Here is a 15,035-nt window from a genome sequence, read left to right as displayed (position 1 = left end):
GAAAACTCCCTATGATTAGCCAACTAAGCATATTTAGTTTAACATCGAAGAAGTGGCGTTTAATTTTATCCAAATTCAACATTCTTTTATTTGCCCTATTAAATGTATATAATTTGTCGTGATCCCAGACATGAGACAACAATTTCGGGGCGGTGCATTTTTATTACATTCTTTTACCATTTGGCTTGTTGTAATATGTGAATTTGATGCTTAGGATAGGGTATCCACCTGCAACACTAAAAGACTTGATTAAGATATAATCACTTGGCAAAGATGAGTTTATACTTTACAGTTAGAAGCAAGAGTTTAACTAAATGTATAAATTTGATTGAGTTGTTACACTCATTTGTTTCGATATGCCACGTGCATGAATCTGTTACACACCCTGATTCAATAGAAACTTCTAATTCTGACCCTAAAGCAGAAAATATTCAGCCACTACTCTTTTATTATAGGAGGAGGAATAGAATTGAGGGCAAATGGAAAGAAGTGACAATGGGGATAATTTCGTAACTAACTACCTGCATGTCGCAGAGGGTGAGGGTCGTGCACTCGTGCGCAAGAGGCAGAGGTGATCTCACATGATTTGGAGAGAGTAGGAAGGGAATATAAAGAGCAGTAGAGTGGAGGGAAGGACAGGAAATTAGTGAGAATTAAGAATAGGCTTAGGAGGGAGGCTGACTCTCTATTTCAGCCATTGTATTTCTTTTCATCACTTGCAGGGTAGATCATTCTAGTCTACTCCTCTTTCCATCTATATTCTGTTTTTCTGAATTTTCATTGCAGATACCGGTTGTTACAGAATCACAGCTGAATCATTCATCATATATTATGCTCTCCAAGATACTCTACCAACAAGGTACAAGATAGAGTGTAATATTTCAAACTCGGTTAAGTAACATGTAAAGTTCTCGGAACAATGCCTTTCACCCTAAATTTCTGGAAAAAGAAATGCCAATAAAGCTACAAGGCTACAAGAAATCTAATACAAAAACGAAGGTAGGGCCATATCTAATCTACACAATGCTAGAAAAGTATGATACCCTGATTTCTTATTGCCAAGTACCATGAGCTCCCTTGCTGCGCTTCTTCAGTGACTCGCAGAAAAAGGAAAAAGCACCTTTCATTTCATCTGGAAGAGGGAACTGAAGGGGGAGTATGAGGGGTGGGCGTGTATTGTGTTGCAAACTTGTTTTCCGGGAGATTGGAACCGCAAGTGCTGGTTGCTGCTTGTTTAGCCCTTCCATAATAAAGGAAAATGCCCCAAAAGTGAGGCAGCTCTGCAAGAGAGCTTGTGGCGCACCTGGAGAAAAGTAGAATATAAGTCCTAAAAAGAGAGAGGGCAGAGAACAAAATTTATATTTCTCTTTCATTAAGGAATCAAGGAGCGAAACTTCTGAATTTTTTTAATGTATTCCAACGGATTGGAACATCAACAGCTCATCTTTCCAGTGAAAAATAGCATTCTTAAAGCAATTGTTACCAAAACCCTTTAAATAGTACAACAGCGTATGTATTGAATTTTAAGCCATAACAATATCAATGATCTGAAAAGGCATACAAAGTTTCTTGTTTGTTTTACACTTCTTTTTTCCTTTTATCATGAAGGCGATTCAACAATACATCCACAAAAATCACTCCAACTATGGACAAAATACTTTGAGCATATTATGCATTTTTTGCTATGAGATCTAAAAAGTGAAATATACAATACATAAGTTGATGAGAAGGATTACAATGTTGTCATGCCCTTTATATACAATTCCAATTAGTCAAATAATGTGGGACTCAACTAACAGTAAATCCAAATAAAGGGAGAAAAAAATGATACCTGGAAAGCTTAGTGCAAGGCCAGTACAACATCCAGCTACTCCAGCATTAATAACTGCAGATATGAAGTTTAAAGTAATCAGAAGAAGAAGATTAGCAACGCGAGAGTGCCATTTACAGCTGAAAAAGTTCCCACTCATACCATCATCCTTTCCTCGAAGTCTTTTCAAGATGCAAACAACCAAACTATGAACTCCAGACAAAACAGCAAACGTCTAACAACACAATAGAAAATAATGTACATTTATCAGCCAAATTGAACAATTAAGAAAACACAAGACACAAACATGAACTAAGTAAGGCATCGAAAAAAGAAAAATTAACGAAATAAATAAACAAATATAAGACGAAGGCATTGATGATATCTGAAATATACCTTAGCATAAGACCCTGCTTCTACAAAGGATCCTTTAAAACCTTTCTTCTTAAACAAACCAGCACCTGAAACGCACCCACGAAAAAGCATCATTCAGCAAGATCATAAAAAAATGACATTCCATTTGAACTGTCAGATTGTCCATTTCCTCAAAGGAAATCACTATATTTCAGCACAAAACCAACATAATATTGAATAAACCCTAACAAAACCCATCGCCTTGTACTCAATTACACTATACAAACCAAGAATCAACCAAGAAATCAACAATCAATAATAATAATAACAATTGCTACTTTGCTAGCATCACTAATACTGAATCTACAACTAAAGCTAACAATATAATCATCATAAACGCAATCCGAAATTAGGTAAAAAAAGGCATAATAAAGTGTGATTGTGATAAGGAGGAGTGAGAGAGAAAGAGAAGGAACCGTATCCGAAAACGGAGCCCATAAAAGCACCGCCGGCGGAGTCTCCGACAAAGCGGAGGAGACAAACGGCGGGGGCAGCAGGGACAAGTGCGTCGGAACGGTTGGGAATGGATACAGTATTGGAAGGCTGAGGCTGAATCGGAATCTGTGGCTGAGTGGTGGCGTCGCCGGAATCGGCCCTCGGAGGATCCGCCGTCGCCATGGACGAAAGCGTAAAGGCGGTCGTCGAATTTGGAGCGCTACGCTCTTGGGGGTTTCGTTGTTCTTCTCCTTATCAATTTTATTACGGTGTTATCTCATTCGAGAAAGTTAAGTTTTGGATAAAACGACGCCGTTTATTTAGTTCGCGTGGTTTTACAGTTTTACCCATCAACAATATGTCTCACCCAGCTCTCACTTTTTTGCAGGCCCAACCCAAAATATAATAAAGGACAAAATATACTTTATTTTCCCCTTAAAATTTGTTAAAATTTTTAAAAGTAGTTCTAAATTTTATTTTGTTTTAATTTTGTCCTAATAATTTTTTATTTGTATAAAATATATTTTTGTCAGCTAAGTTTTTAAAAAATTTAGAATCAATTCAACAATAATTTTCATAAAAATAACGTTTAGTTTCAATTTTCTAACACAAGTAAATTAGATATCATTGTTGGATTGGTCCTAAACTTTTTGAAAATATACAAATCGAAAACTTTTACGACAAAATTAAAATAAAATAAAATTTATGAGTATTTTTAAAATTGTTGATTAATTTTAGTGACAAAAAATATATTTTATCCTAAAATAAATGAGGTAAAAAGCTTGAGTGCCTAAAAGGAAATGATTGGGCGTTATAAACAAAAACTACTAAAGTTTGTACAAGCTATTTTGATGCATTTCTATGAAAAGGAAATTAATTCATTTAATAATTCTTCCATCCTTGAATGAAGTATTGGATTTATATGGTATGTGAATCTCACATATCATTCAATAAAACGAACACAAATGTCATAGATTAAAATTTGGTAGTGTCAATAAGAATCATAGATTAAAAAAGAATACAAAGAATTGAATTGAAATAAATGATTCAGTTGCTTTGATCCGAGCAGGATCTGAGTCAGCTATGAAGAAATTTATCAAATTGAAAGAACTAATAATGATGCTCTTGATAGATTGCTCCAAATTCTGTTCTCCATTCTTGATCATCATCTGCATTGTTATTGTTATGCTGCACATCAGAGTCCTCGCTGTACAGGGGTTTGAGTGCAGATTCTGGTAATTTGCTATCTGCAAGGTACTGCTTCATGGTAATCATCTCCATCTTGTGCTTTCTTTTCAGCTTCTCCATCTGTTTCTTTAGTTTCTCATTGTCATGTTGCAGTTTCGCAAAATTCTCCTGCATTAATAAATTATGAAGAATCAACAACCATTTCTTGGAAATCACAATTTATATTCTTAAATTACTTGTCCAAAATGGAAATCATCATATGAAATGATTCCAAAAGTCCTATGCTATGTTGTGTTCATATTCTCCTGCATTATTAACAACATATGAAGAATGAAGAATCAACAACCATTTCTCAGAAATCATAATTTATATATTCATATTCTTAAATTACTTGTCCAGAATGTAAATCATCATATGAATGATTCCACAAGTCCTATGCTATAGAGGCTGCATATTATTCTTACCTCGGCAATAGAGGCTGCATGTTCGGCTTCTCTGAGTCTAACAAGTAGTTCTCCAGCTGCATGAACAGCTTCTGCAGTGTCTCGAAGTTGAATCTTGAGGCTCATATTCTCCTTTTTCAAGAATTTAGCTTCTCTTTCTCGCTCCACCCTCAATGCAGAAAGTTCAGCTGCAAGAGACTTGGCGAAGCGAGCATGACCCTTCTTTCCAGCCTTTGCTGCAGCCTTCTTCACCTCGGCTATGCCTTCCATTATAGCATTGTGCTTTGCAACCAAATCATTATATTTCTCTTGTAGCTCAACATAATGTTCCAGCATTCTAGCATGTCCAAGAACTGATCTTTTTAGCACATCATCCAATTCTTCGGTACACTTCTTCTCTAACCTTAGTTCCAACTCCACTCTCTCTGCTCGCTGCCGGTTCTTCTCTAGATCAACTCTTAGCTCATCAGTAAGACAAATCCATTCACTTTCCATTTCGGTCCATCTTTCTCTTTCCTTCTCCAGCTCTTCACCACCACTACCTTGAGAAAGTATGCCACTTTTTCGCAGTTGAATAGATCTCAATGAAGATCTCAGTTTGTCGGTGGACCTTTTAACTGCTATGTCACTACCTAATTGCAGCTTGCTTCTTAAGCTGTGGATTTCCCTTAGAAGTTCTTCTTTCTCATTAGCATCGAAAGAGCTGTCTCTTTGAGTTAATTCTTCCTGGACTTGAACTTCTTTGATTTCACATTTTTCCTCCAAAATTTCTGGTAAATTGATGTCTGGGGAAGTGCTCCTTGGAAGCTACAAACAAGATGAACAAATGTAAATCAAAAAGGTTCTTGAAATGGATTTATCCAACTTTATATTGTAAACTACAAGACTACTAGTATACCTCGTCTTCACCACCGAGCGAGTTATAGTAGTCTTCTCCCTTTCCTGTCTCCTTGATGCTATCTTGACCATTCACAATAACGGAGTTAAATCCTTTTTCTCCTCTCAATTTCTCAACCTGAAAATATTCCAATTATCAGTGATGTAAACTCAAAACGACATAAATAATTATTCGGTAAGGGTCAATTATCCAGATACCAATTGATTTAGTTCCTCAATCCTAGCTGCTTGCTCCTTGCAAACATTCTCTAGCTCCTTCTCCCTCATGGTGGCTTTTGCCATTGCATTTTCCAGATCCTTGAAAGAAAAGGAAATAAAGATAAGTGAGCTCAAAAGACTACTAATTGAAGAACATTCTGAAAGTATTAAAGTCCAGACATACATTTTGAACTTTGTCTGCTTCAACTTTGTCAATATGTGCTTCCTTGGACTCTATATCGGATATTTTTCTACGGCAAGATTCACAAAGCAAATGTGTAGACCCTTCATCAACAGAAAACCTCTTACCCTTATCAATTTCTTGACAAGGGGTTAAACACTCAAAAGAGAACGAAGCTGAAGATTTGTTTAGTGCGGAATTTCGCTGGTGAGAGTCAATTATCTGTAGTCCCCTCTGAAGGCTTGCCGCCAAGGACTCCGTTGGGCCTGGTAAAACCTTGCTTGAACGTAGTGAGGATCGGATATGCTCATCCTCTTTAAATGATTGTCTTAACACATCACTACTGGATCTCAAATTCTCCTCTGCTACCTTGTTCCAACTACCAAGACAACTTGATGAAAACGCCACACTCTTCCTATGAGTATTCCTTATTTTTGGGGACTCAGACAACTGTGGTTCTGTGAGTATTGGAGATCGATGGCTTGAACTAACAGAAATGCTATCTCTGAATGAAGATCTAATTGACCTTGATGTGTTAGTTGAGCACATGTCATCTACCGAGGCATACAAGGTATCAACCGAAGCCACAACACTGTCCTCCTTACAAAGCTTACTCAATCCTTCTCCAGAGCATACTTCATCTTTTTCATGTTCGTCGCCACTGATCATATCAGTATCATAATTTTCCTCACCAGAATAATACTGGACACAATCTTCACTGGCAGATATATCTTTAGGATTCGCTTCACATGAACTATAAAATTCATCAATCTGGCAGCGTAATTGCCTTACATCCTCCTCATCCACGGTTACCTCCTCCTTGGGTTCATTATCAATGTGAGATAGGAGTAGAGAGCGGTTTAAACTGATTCTCAACTGGTTAAGGCTTTCCCTCACATTATGTTCTTGGAAATATCCATTTTTACTCTCTACTGAGCTATGAATGTCAATCTTTGCTCTAATGAGTTCTTCCTGCACCAAAAGAAAACGCATAATTCTCAGATATACAGTTTAATCCTCCAAGAACTATATCTAGTAACAAGTCTTGGACACAAATTATACCTTCAGCTGCCGGATTTGATCACTCAAGTCATTAACATCATCCTCCTTTATTTCATTGATAACTGGCTGATTTATTATGGACCTTACTCGCTGTCCAAATCTGAGTGTTCGCAGTGTCTCAGCATTATTCCTACAAGTATCATGAGAGAAATATGATTGCCATTGTTTACATTTGTTAGGTCGTCAGATGAGTAAAAGCGCTCTTCGGTCCAGGTACATACTTGTTATCAGGAGAGATTGAACAGATAACTGAGAGTTTGGCATTTCCACCAAGAGACTCTTGCAGTAAGCGCGTTAAACAGGAATTCCTGCTTGGAATTTCTTTGGCTTTTCCGGAGCATGTTCCTTTAGTTAGAGCATCTACTACATGCCTACACCAGTGAAATATTGAACATTGTTTCTTTAATAAGCTAACAGAAATATAATTCAGACAAAATCTGGTGATAGGATGATAGCATGGCATAGCATCTTACCCAAGCTGAGATAAGGACTTTTTTACATTTTTGCTTTCCCTTAAACATTTTTTGCCTGCATCATTGAGTTTGTTCCTGTCCAATCCAGCAAGATCAATAAGGCTAATTCTGCTAGTTTTTGAACTACTGAAACCATTTGATGATACTCCCTGCAAAACAAGTTGATGAAACTTGTTGAAGTTATGAGCAGATGAATAATATGAAATTGACATTGATTTGAATTGATACACAATAATACTCTATTCTGAATCTTAAGTAGGACAAAATATTGTGGACATTTCTTCTAAATTCTAATAGATCATCTATCGCAATCTATGATAATATATGACAAAACTAAGACTATGATTTCACATATAATGTTACAAAAACCATATGCAGAAATTATCTAACAAATAAATAAATAATATGCACTGTCTCTCATGTTAAGTTGAATTTTGATGGCAATACCTTACACCAAGACTCAATGACAAAGGTGAAAATTATGTGTGATCTAGAGCTCTTAGAATTTAAGCTTGTCGCTCCAACTTTTCTGCTTGAGAGGCCCTGCAACAAACGAAGATCAAATCAGCTCAGATGATAAAAGTATAAATCTCAACAGTATCTGCTTCAAAGCTTTCTTAATCTCTACCTTAATCAAAAGTTGTGTCACTTCATCATAGCTAGTGACATATTCCTCCGTCAGATTCTCTATATACAATGGATTCTTGGAATCATCCTTCATCTGCAATTATTTGAACCAAGCCACAATAAGAATAGAGAGTTAAGTAAAAAAGTGAGTAAAGTAATTTTTTTTTACGAAAATTGTACCACAAAGGATGGTATATGCTTACCACAAGGTTTTGCTGGGCTGGATCAAGTAAATCCCCAATTTGTTCATTATATATCTATTAAAAAAAAATCAAAGTAAGCCAAAAAAAATAGAACAAGCCACACTATCATACCATCAAGCAACGACAGCCATTGACACACTAGGAAGTTTTATAAAAAACTACCTCAAGAAAACAACATCGACATTGATAGTTGAATTGTTTCCCCTCCGACATATGCTGCTCCTAATATGGTAATTCAAGCATAGAACAGTCAAAAACTACAAAAACATAAATTAAAGTTCTAGCATTATCTTTTCGAGGAGTAGTATATACCTTTTCAAGCTCAGAAAATAACATTTGGAAGATCCGAGGAACAATTCCCTTGTGACTTTGGGCTGAAGGTTCCTCAAACATGGCACTAGGAGGACCCCACATTGTATACGTCTTTCCACTTCCAGACTGGTAAAAAAAGTTAAAAAATCAGAAAACATGAACAAAACTCAATACTCCATCTAAGGTACACTACATTGTCCACTATTAAAAGGTTAAAACATAATACATCAAACCTGAATTAAATACCTGGCCATAAGACAAAATGGAAGTGTTGTAACCAGCTAAGGCATTTCTAACCAATGGAACACCCACTGACTGAAAAATATCTTCCTGTATACACAGCAGCTTATAGATTAATCACACTTATCCTCTATAATGAGCATGAAGCAACATTTTCTTTCATTTATTTAAGCAGCGTGCAAGTACCCTTAATTTAATTATTATTAGTGATAAATTATTGAAAGGTTAAGAGTATAATCACAATATAGAACAGCTAAAAGGTGAAGCTTACCTGGTTGGAGTTTGGATCAAAAACTGAATCGTATATAAACTTCCTATCTCCAACACACAAAGTATCAGAAGAAAGCTTCTTAATCGTCTTATCTCCAAGTCTTCCAATATCATTGGTAGGTCTGATTCGCACCACAACCTGCTCCAAAACAACACTATAACTAAAATGGGGCAAAAATAGAAAGAAGAAATTTTCCTACATATTCATCTACTGAATTACATACTACAGATTCAATTTTAAGAAATCAAACTAAAAATTTTATTTAAAAACTAATTGAACTTGCCTTCACTGATGGGTCAGATTCAAGTGAGCTCTTAGATTCTGTGGCATCTTTGTGTTTAGAAATTGGGGATTTTGAATGCGCGTGTTTGGTTATGGAGGGAAACGAGTGGTTCTGATCGTTGATTTGGATGTTGGGATCAGTAGGGGGAGTGTTTTCGGCATCTGAACTGGGCAATTTAGGGTTTTTCAGGGTTTTGTTGACTTTGGAAGAGAATGATGTGGGAAGAAGGTTTTTGAAGGAAGAAGAGGAAATGGTGCCGAAGTAAGGAGCCTCGGCGGTTCCAGCATTTCTGGTTTGCTTCATGATGATGGGTTTTCGCTGAGGAAGCAAAAGGATTGAGAATCAAACAATGGTGTTGAGAGAGAGAGAGAGAGAGAGAGAGATCTGCATTCAAATGTTGAAGGAAGTGTGTTTTTGAGTTCAGTTCATTCAGATGACCGTTGGAAAAAGAACAAGCTAAGGAAATGACTGAACTATCCTCTACTATTTTATTTTTTAAAAAATACTTTATATATAATTAAAATTATATATGTAATAATTTATATTTTTTTATGCTAATGAGTTATAGTTCAAATGACATAGTTTTTTCATACTTAATATCTAATCAAAATCCTGTCTATTTTTCACAAATAACCAGAGTTGTTAATAAAAATTAAACAATAAAACGATTTTAAACTATTCACTTTTTGAGACATACCAATGTTTTTCACAAAAAATAATATTGTTTCTTTATTAAAAAGTACCAATATTTCTTGACAAGTGAATAATTAATTTTTTTCTTTTGTTAAAAAACAATTAATTTTTCGTAAAAATCAATAAGAGTTGTTTGGGTACTTACTCCATTTTGAGTGAAGCTTTTTTAAAATTAAGTTTTAATTTAGTAAGTAGCCTATTACATAAATAAAAACATTTGGATCTAATATTTCTTCATACATTTTATTTTATTTTATTGCTATTTAAAAGCTATACATGATTGAACGATAATATATAAAAAAATTTCTGAAATTTCATTACTACCATTATCACTATGATATATAGTTCTTTTACTAATTTATGTTAATAGAGGAGTGGAACGAGAACTATGGTTTCCCATTGTATAGGGAGAAATTAGTCCTTTTACTCAGTAAATTCAAATAAGTAGCCGTTGACACTTTTGAGACAACCATAGCCATCAATTAATTCTCTTGGATCACTAAGTTGACCCCACATATGCAATGCTTTTATTATAAGTGATGATGATTAGTTGATTAACTATTATCAGAAGATGTTTTTTGGTAAATGTTAAGGTATCCAAAAATTTGGTGTTTAATTGTCAAAAAGATAAAATATTTAATATTTATTTTAAAAGTTTAAAAATTAATACATTTTAAATATTTAAAATTTATTATAAAAAAATAAGTGAGATAAAATTTAAACATCAAGTAATAAGAACTATAGAATTAGTTATGTTCTTTTAATTTTAGATAATTCTTTTTTTTTTTTGAGCCCATATGTGAGATTTGTCATATTATTATCATAAGATCGGATTGAGTGATAAATTTTGAGCTTATAAAAAAGTATGAAATTGGAGTTAGTTCAAAATTTTTACTCTTAATTATGGTTGTGTTTCAAAAAGAAAAACATGAATACATAAAATAGTTAATATTAGGGTTGAAAGTGAGTCAAGCTAGTTTATAAGCTAGTTCGAACTAAACTCGTTAATAATTTGATAAGCTAAACTCGTGAGCTGGTGAGCCAAATTTGAGTCTGGAAGTGAGCTCATAAATTAAATGAGTCGAGTTTGAGTTTGAATAAACTCAACTCATTAGCTCGTGAGTTAGCTCGATCATATATATTAATATTATTATCCTATATCAATATATAAAATTAATCTTTTTAAATATTTTTTAAAATATATAAGTTATAATTTATTGATGTAGAATTATAGATTATATTTCTATTATTTGAGTCAACTTGTGGGCTTGAATCAGCTCGTGAGCTTTTAGTAAACCGAGCTTGAACTTAAGAAATATATTCGATTGTTAATGAGATGAGTCGTGAGCCAAACTCAATTTTTATGAATCGAGCTTGAATTTGGTCTAACTTGGCACAATTCGAGTTATTTCCCGCCCTAGTTAATATGTATTTTTATAGACCCATCAAACTATAAAAAGATAACACAAATAATAATATAATTTTACTAAAAAAGTTAAATATACTTTTTTATTAAAATATCTTAATTTATATGATCGGTACAAATAAACATGCATGGGAGAATCAAATATATTTGGAGTTAGTAAGAGGTCTTTCAAAAATTGAAATTTAATTATATTAAATATATATTAAAATTAATTATTAAAATTAATTATTAATATAAAATATATATTAAAATATAAAATACATACCAAAAATTAAATAAGTTAAATTATATATATTTATATAAAAATACACATAATGACTGATTTTTAGTGTCATTATAGTATTTTTTATATTATATTATTCCCGACTTTTAAATTCATATATTACCCAAAGATAATTATCAAAAGGAATTAAGGAGTCTAATTCTGGTGCTAAGCACCAATTACAGGCTCAAACACAAACACCTTAAATTGTTACTTTATTTTATCCTTTAAAACCTTAATTAGTTATTTCTCCTCATACAATAAAACGAAATTCCAAATTATAATAACAATGCAACTAGCTTTTTATAATCTTATCTCTAATTGCTCTCAAAATCACATATTCCCACATCACCAATATATCTATCTATCTATCTATATTGAACAAGCATATTTCTTGTCTTTGTCACAACTCATAATATTCTAAAAAGTCTACCATGGTACCCACATGTCTTTCTCAATTCTCAATTATTCAACTCAAGAAGCTTAAAATCTATTTAATTATATTATTACTCTTTTATAGTGTTTATATATTGGTCTAGTTTTCATTATGGTGGTGTCTAATCTCTTAACCTTCATACGCAAATTACGGCATTTATATATCCACTTATGCGTATATCAAAATCAGTCACCAAAGTTAATCACAGTATACAATATATACTGAAATATAAATACACATTAAAAATAAATTAAATTATACATATATTTATACATAAATACATTAATAACTAATTTTAGTGGCTAATTTTGATGTACAAATAATATTTTTAGTATATATCAGTGTGTCGAAAGATCAATACGGTCTATAATAAGAACAAAAGTATAAAAATGACCTATTGAATTGGATTCGAATACATGCACTATATGCTCAAGAAGGTCTCATCATCCATATCCTTATTATCAACCCTAATAAGAGTTTGAAACGACAAAGTAGAGATGAGAAAAAGAAAAACAAATAAATCTATTATTTATTTGATATTTTAGTTGTTTAAAATTGATATTTGGTTGGTCGAGTAGTCAACTTACTCGTCCGCTTAAGCAAGTATCGGGAGTTCGAATCCCGCCTTGTGCATGTAGCAACCTATTGGCCAGCGACAGACCCTTAAATGGAGTTCAGATTCACGACGGATTAGCCCTTAACCTGTCGGGTTGGGGAATATCGTTTGGGTAAACCAAAGGCAATGGTTATGACTATGATAGTAATAGTAGTAGTAATATTGATGCTAAGGATTTAAAGTAGTGATGGCGGTGATAATAAACATATAATGAAATTAAATAGATGTAATTTTGAAAGTATGATACTATTAGAAAGTTTTCAAAACATTATAGATAATTTTGAACTAAAAATAAAACTTAAACACGATTTTTATTTTCAATTCAAATATTAAGATGATAAAATAATATTTTATTCTAAAATAAAATTAATGACATCATCGTACCACTTATAATTTTATATCATCAAATAATTTTTTTTATAATATAATCGTTAAATTATATCAAGAATTATTTATTTTGTCTTATACATAATGTCCTAAGAATTTATTTATTTATTTTTTAAATTATTTTTTTCTTACAACTGTTTGTAAATATTTAAAAATTCTCTTTTTTTTATTGTCTTGACTTTTGGACATTGTATTTATTTTTTTATTAAATAAAATATTACTATTATTTTTGAAAAAAAATCGTTAAATTATAATTATTTATGAGATAAAGATTAGTTGTTATAAAATTTCATAAAAAAATCATACTTAAAAGCGTAAATAATGTAAACATTTTTTCAATTATATATTTTAAGCATATATATTCTGTTGATTTTAAAATCTATATAAAAGTTGTATTGATTAATATTATAGGAAGTCTTTTCAAGTCATATGTCATAGGTCACATGCGAGAAAAGGAAATTAAGCTAATGAATTAGAAGTCTACACACTAATTAATTGGAATTAAGTTGTCCATATTGTTCATTAATTGGATGTGTAATTTAAGTAATTTAAGAGATGTTGAATAGTAGTAAAGTTGACACCCTTTGTCTATCATCTCATATAATATATAGTTTTTTTTCCCTCATCATTCTTTTTTGTTCTTTTGATATATATGATAGTATCGAGTCATTTTTGGCTGATTAATGAAGAATAAAAATGAAGACCCCACAATAATTTTTAATTTTATAACTTTGTTGCAAATAGTTGCACAATGCTTTCGAGAAGCATATGGCATGGGACCCTTTAATGAAGAAAAATTGGGGCAAAATTCTAGAACTAATAAAGTGCAAAAGTTGTAGTGATATGATATGTGCGAGAACGAAAATATTTGATTAGAAAAAAAACATTAGTAAAAGATTATTAAAATTTATTGTTATTAATTTTATTTAATACATCTTATAATAAATAAATATTAAATAAGATAAATTTAAATTATTTAGACTGACTATGTTTTATCTCTCTTAACATTATTCGTATGAAAAATTTTAGTATTATTCGATACGAAATTTTTTTGAGTTATAAAATCTCTAATTTAATTACATGGTCATTAGTAAAATAATTTCTTGCATGTAAAAAGATTTGTAAAATCATCCAACTAAATTCATGCATTTAATTATTTTTTTAAGTAATTAATTTTAAAATAATTATTTTTTGTGAATATACGACATCATGATTGATTATTTATATAACTCTTTATATTTACAGTACATAAAAAGTAAATTACAATATTTTAGATATTGAAAAGGAATAAATATAAATATCTAGCTAATTTCTTAAAAATGTTAGATATTCAATATATTTGGTAAAGAGATAACATTAAGAATATATAGGAGAGTTACATGTGATAACATCTTTAAGTATTGCATAATTATCCAATTTCAACCGTTTGTGTTGTGTTACAAATATAATATTAAATAATTTCCAAAATTTTTGAAATACAAATAAAACAAAAAAAATAAATATTTTATTATGATTTATCTAAAATATCTTGAACAAAAATAATATTTCAAGTTGAAATAAAAAGAAAATAGAAAAGGACAGAGATTGCACTCAGCACCAAAAGTCTCAAGTGGGGACAAGTGTGAGCAGTGAATATAACTATAAAATGCAAAATGTCAAGAAAAGTGTACAAAAAGAACACAGAAAAAAGTCATATGAAATGGCAATTGCTAATGGATCATATGGCCCACATAAACCTACTCTCATTGGTTTGTGTTGCCCTTCCATCCATCAAATATCATCTTAACAAAAAATTATAAATATCACACTTCTCTAATTTATGATCCCTTAAATTTTAATCCTTTATTACTATGTGTATTAATAAGTTATTACCTCTTACTCGTTCGCTTAAACAAATGTCGAGAGTTTAAATTCTGTCTTATATATACAACAATTCATTAGTTGCAACAAATTTTTAAATAAAATTCTAATTTACGACAAATTAATTCTTGTCTTGTCGAATTAAAAAATACCGTGAACAAGCTAATATGTATATGGTAATTTTAAAAGGCTAATAGTGCAAAAAAATAATTTTTTAAGTAATAAATTAAAAAATTAATTATTTTTGTTAATATAATAATATATAATTAATTATTTATAAAATTTGTTTATACTAACAATGTGTTAAAATTAAATTAT

The 15,035-nt window shown here is 31.6% G+C and overlaps 2 protein-coding genes across 2 annotated transcripts; both read right to left on the bottom strand.

Annotated features, from left to right (window-relative positions):
* Positions 1-793: 793 nt before the first annotated feature.
* On the bottom strand, positions 794-2,929 carry LOC107496372 (chloroplastic import inner membrane translocase subunit TIM22-2). Its single transcript, XM_016117617.3, has 5 exons — positions 2,641-2,929; positions 2,207-2,271; positions 1,973-2,045; positions 1,832-1,885; positions 794-1,303 (listed from the first exon to the last, which is right to left on the bottom strand). The coding sequence occupies exons 1-5, from the start codon at positions 2,840-2,842 to the stop codon at positions 1,053-1,055; spliced, it is 645 nt and encodes a 214-aa protein (XP_015973103.1). The 5' UTR covers positions 2,843-2,929; the 3' UTR covers positions 794-1,052.
* A 603-nt stretch (positions 2,930-3,532) lies between these two features.
* LOC107496362 (kinesin-like protein KIN-12F) lies at positions 3,533-9,410 on the bottom strand. The gene is made up of 16 exons (XM_016117601.3): positions 9,038-9,410; positions 8,755-8,892; positions 8,490-8,573; positions 8,244-8,369; positions 8,094-8,153; positions 7,932-7,985; positions 7,730-7,822; positions 7,549-7,644; positions 7,102-7,250; positions 6,850-6,999; positions 6,629-6,758; positions 5,570-6,538; positions 5,386-5,484; positions 5,189-5,305; positions 4,312-5,097; positions 3,533-4,015 (listed from the first exon to the last, which is right to left on the bottom strand). Exons 1-16 carry the CDS (start codon positions 9,338-9,340, stop codon positions 3,770-3,772), a joined length of 3,600 nt encoding a protein of 1,199 aa, XP_015973087.1. The 5' UTR covers positions 9,341-9,410; the 3' UTR covers positions 3,533-3,769.
* Between the last annotated feature and the right edge of the window lie 5,625 nt (positions 9,411-15,035).

Source organism: Arachis duranensis, chromosome 7 (genome assembly GCF_000817695.3).
Source record: "Arachis duranensis cultivar V14167 chromosome 7, aradu.V14167.gnm2.J7QH, whole genome shotgun sequence".
Classification (NCBI taxonomy): Eukaryota; Viridiplantae; Streptophyta; class Magnoliopsida; order Fabales; family Fabaceae; genus Arachis; species Arachis duranensis.
This window is presented reverse-complemented; position numbering and strand designations above follow the sequence as displayed.

Coding starts and splice junctions, on each gene's coding strand:
- LOC107496362 (XM_016117601.3), bottom strand. CDS start 9,340: ATGAAGCAAACCAGAAATGCTGGAACCGCCGAGGCTCCTTACTTCGGC. Junction 8,893..9,037: donor AATCTGACCCATCAGTGAAG/GCAAGTTCAATT, acceptor GTTTTGGAGCAG/GTTGTGGTGCGAATCAGACC. Junction 4,016..4,311: donor ATGCAGCCTCTATTGCCGAG/GTAAGAATAATA, acceptor TTATTAATGCAG/GAGAATTTTGCGAAACTGCA.
- LOC107496372 (XM_016117617.3), bottom strand. CDS start 2,842: ATGGCGACGGCGGATCCTCCGAGGGCCGATTCCGGCGACGCCACCACT. Junction 2,272..2,640: donor GGGCTCCGTTTTCGGATACG/GTTCCTTCTCTT, acceptor GGTGCGTTTCAG/GTGCTGGTTTGTTTAAGAAG. Junction 1,886..1,972: donor ACTTCGAGGAAAGGATGATG/GTATGAGTGGGA, acceptor TCATATCTGCAG/TTATTAATGCTGGAGTAGCT.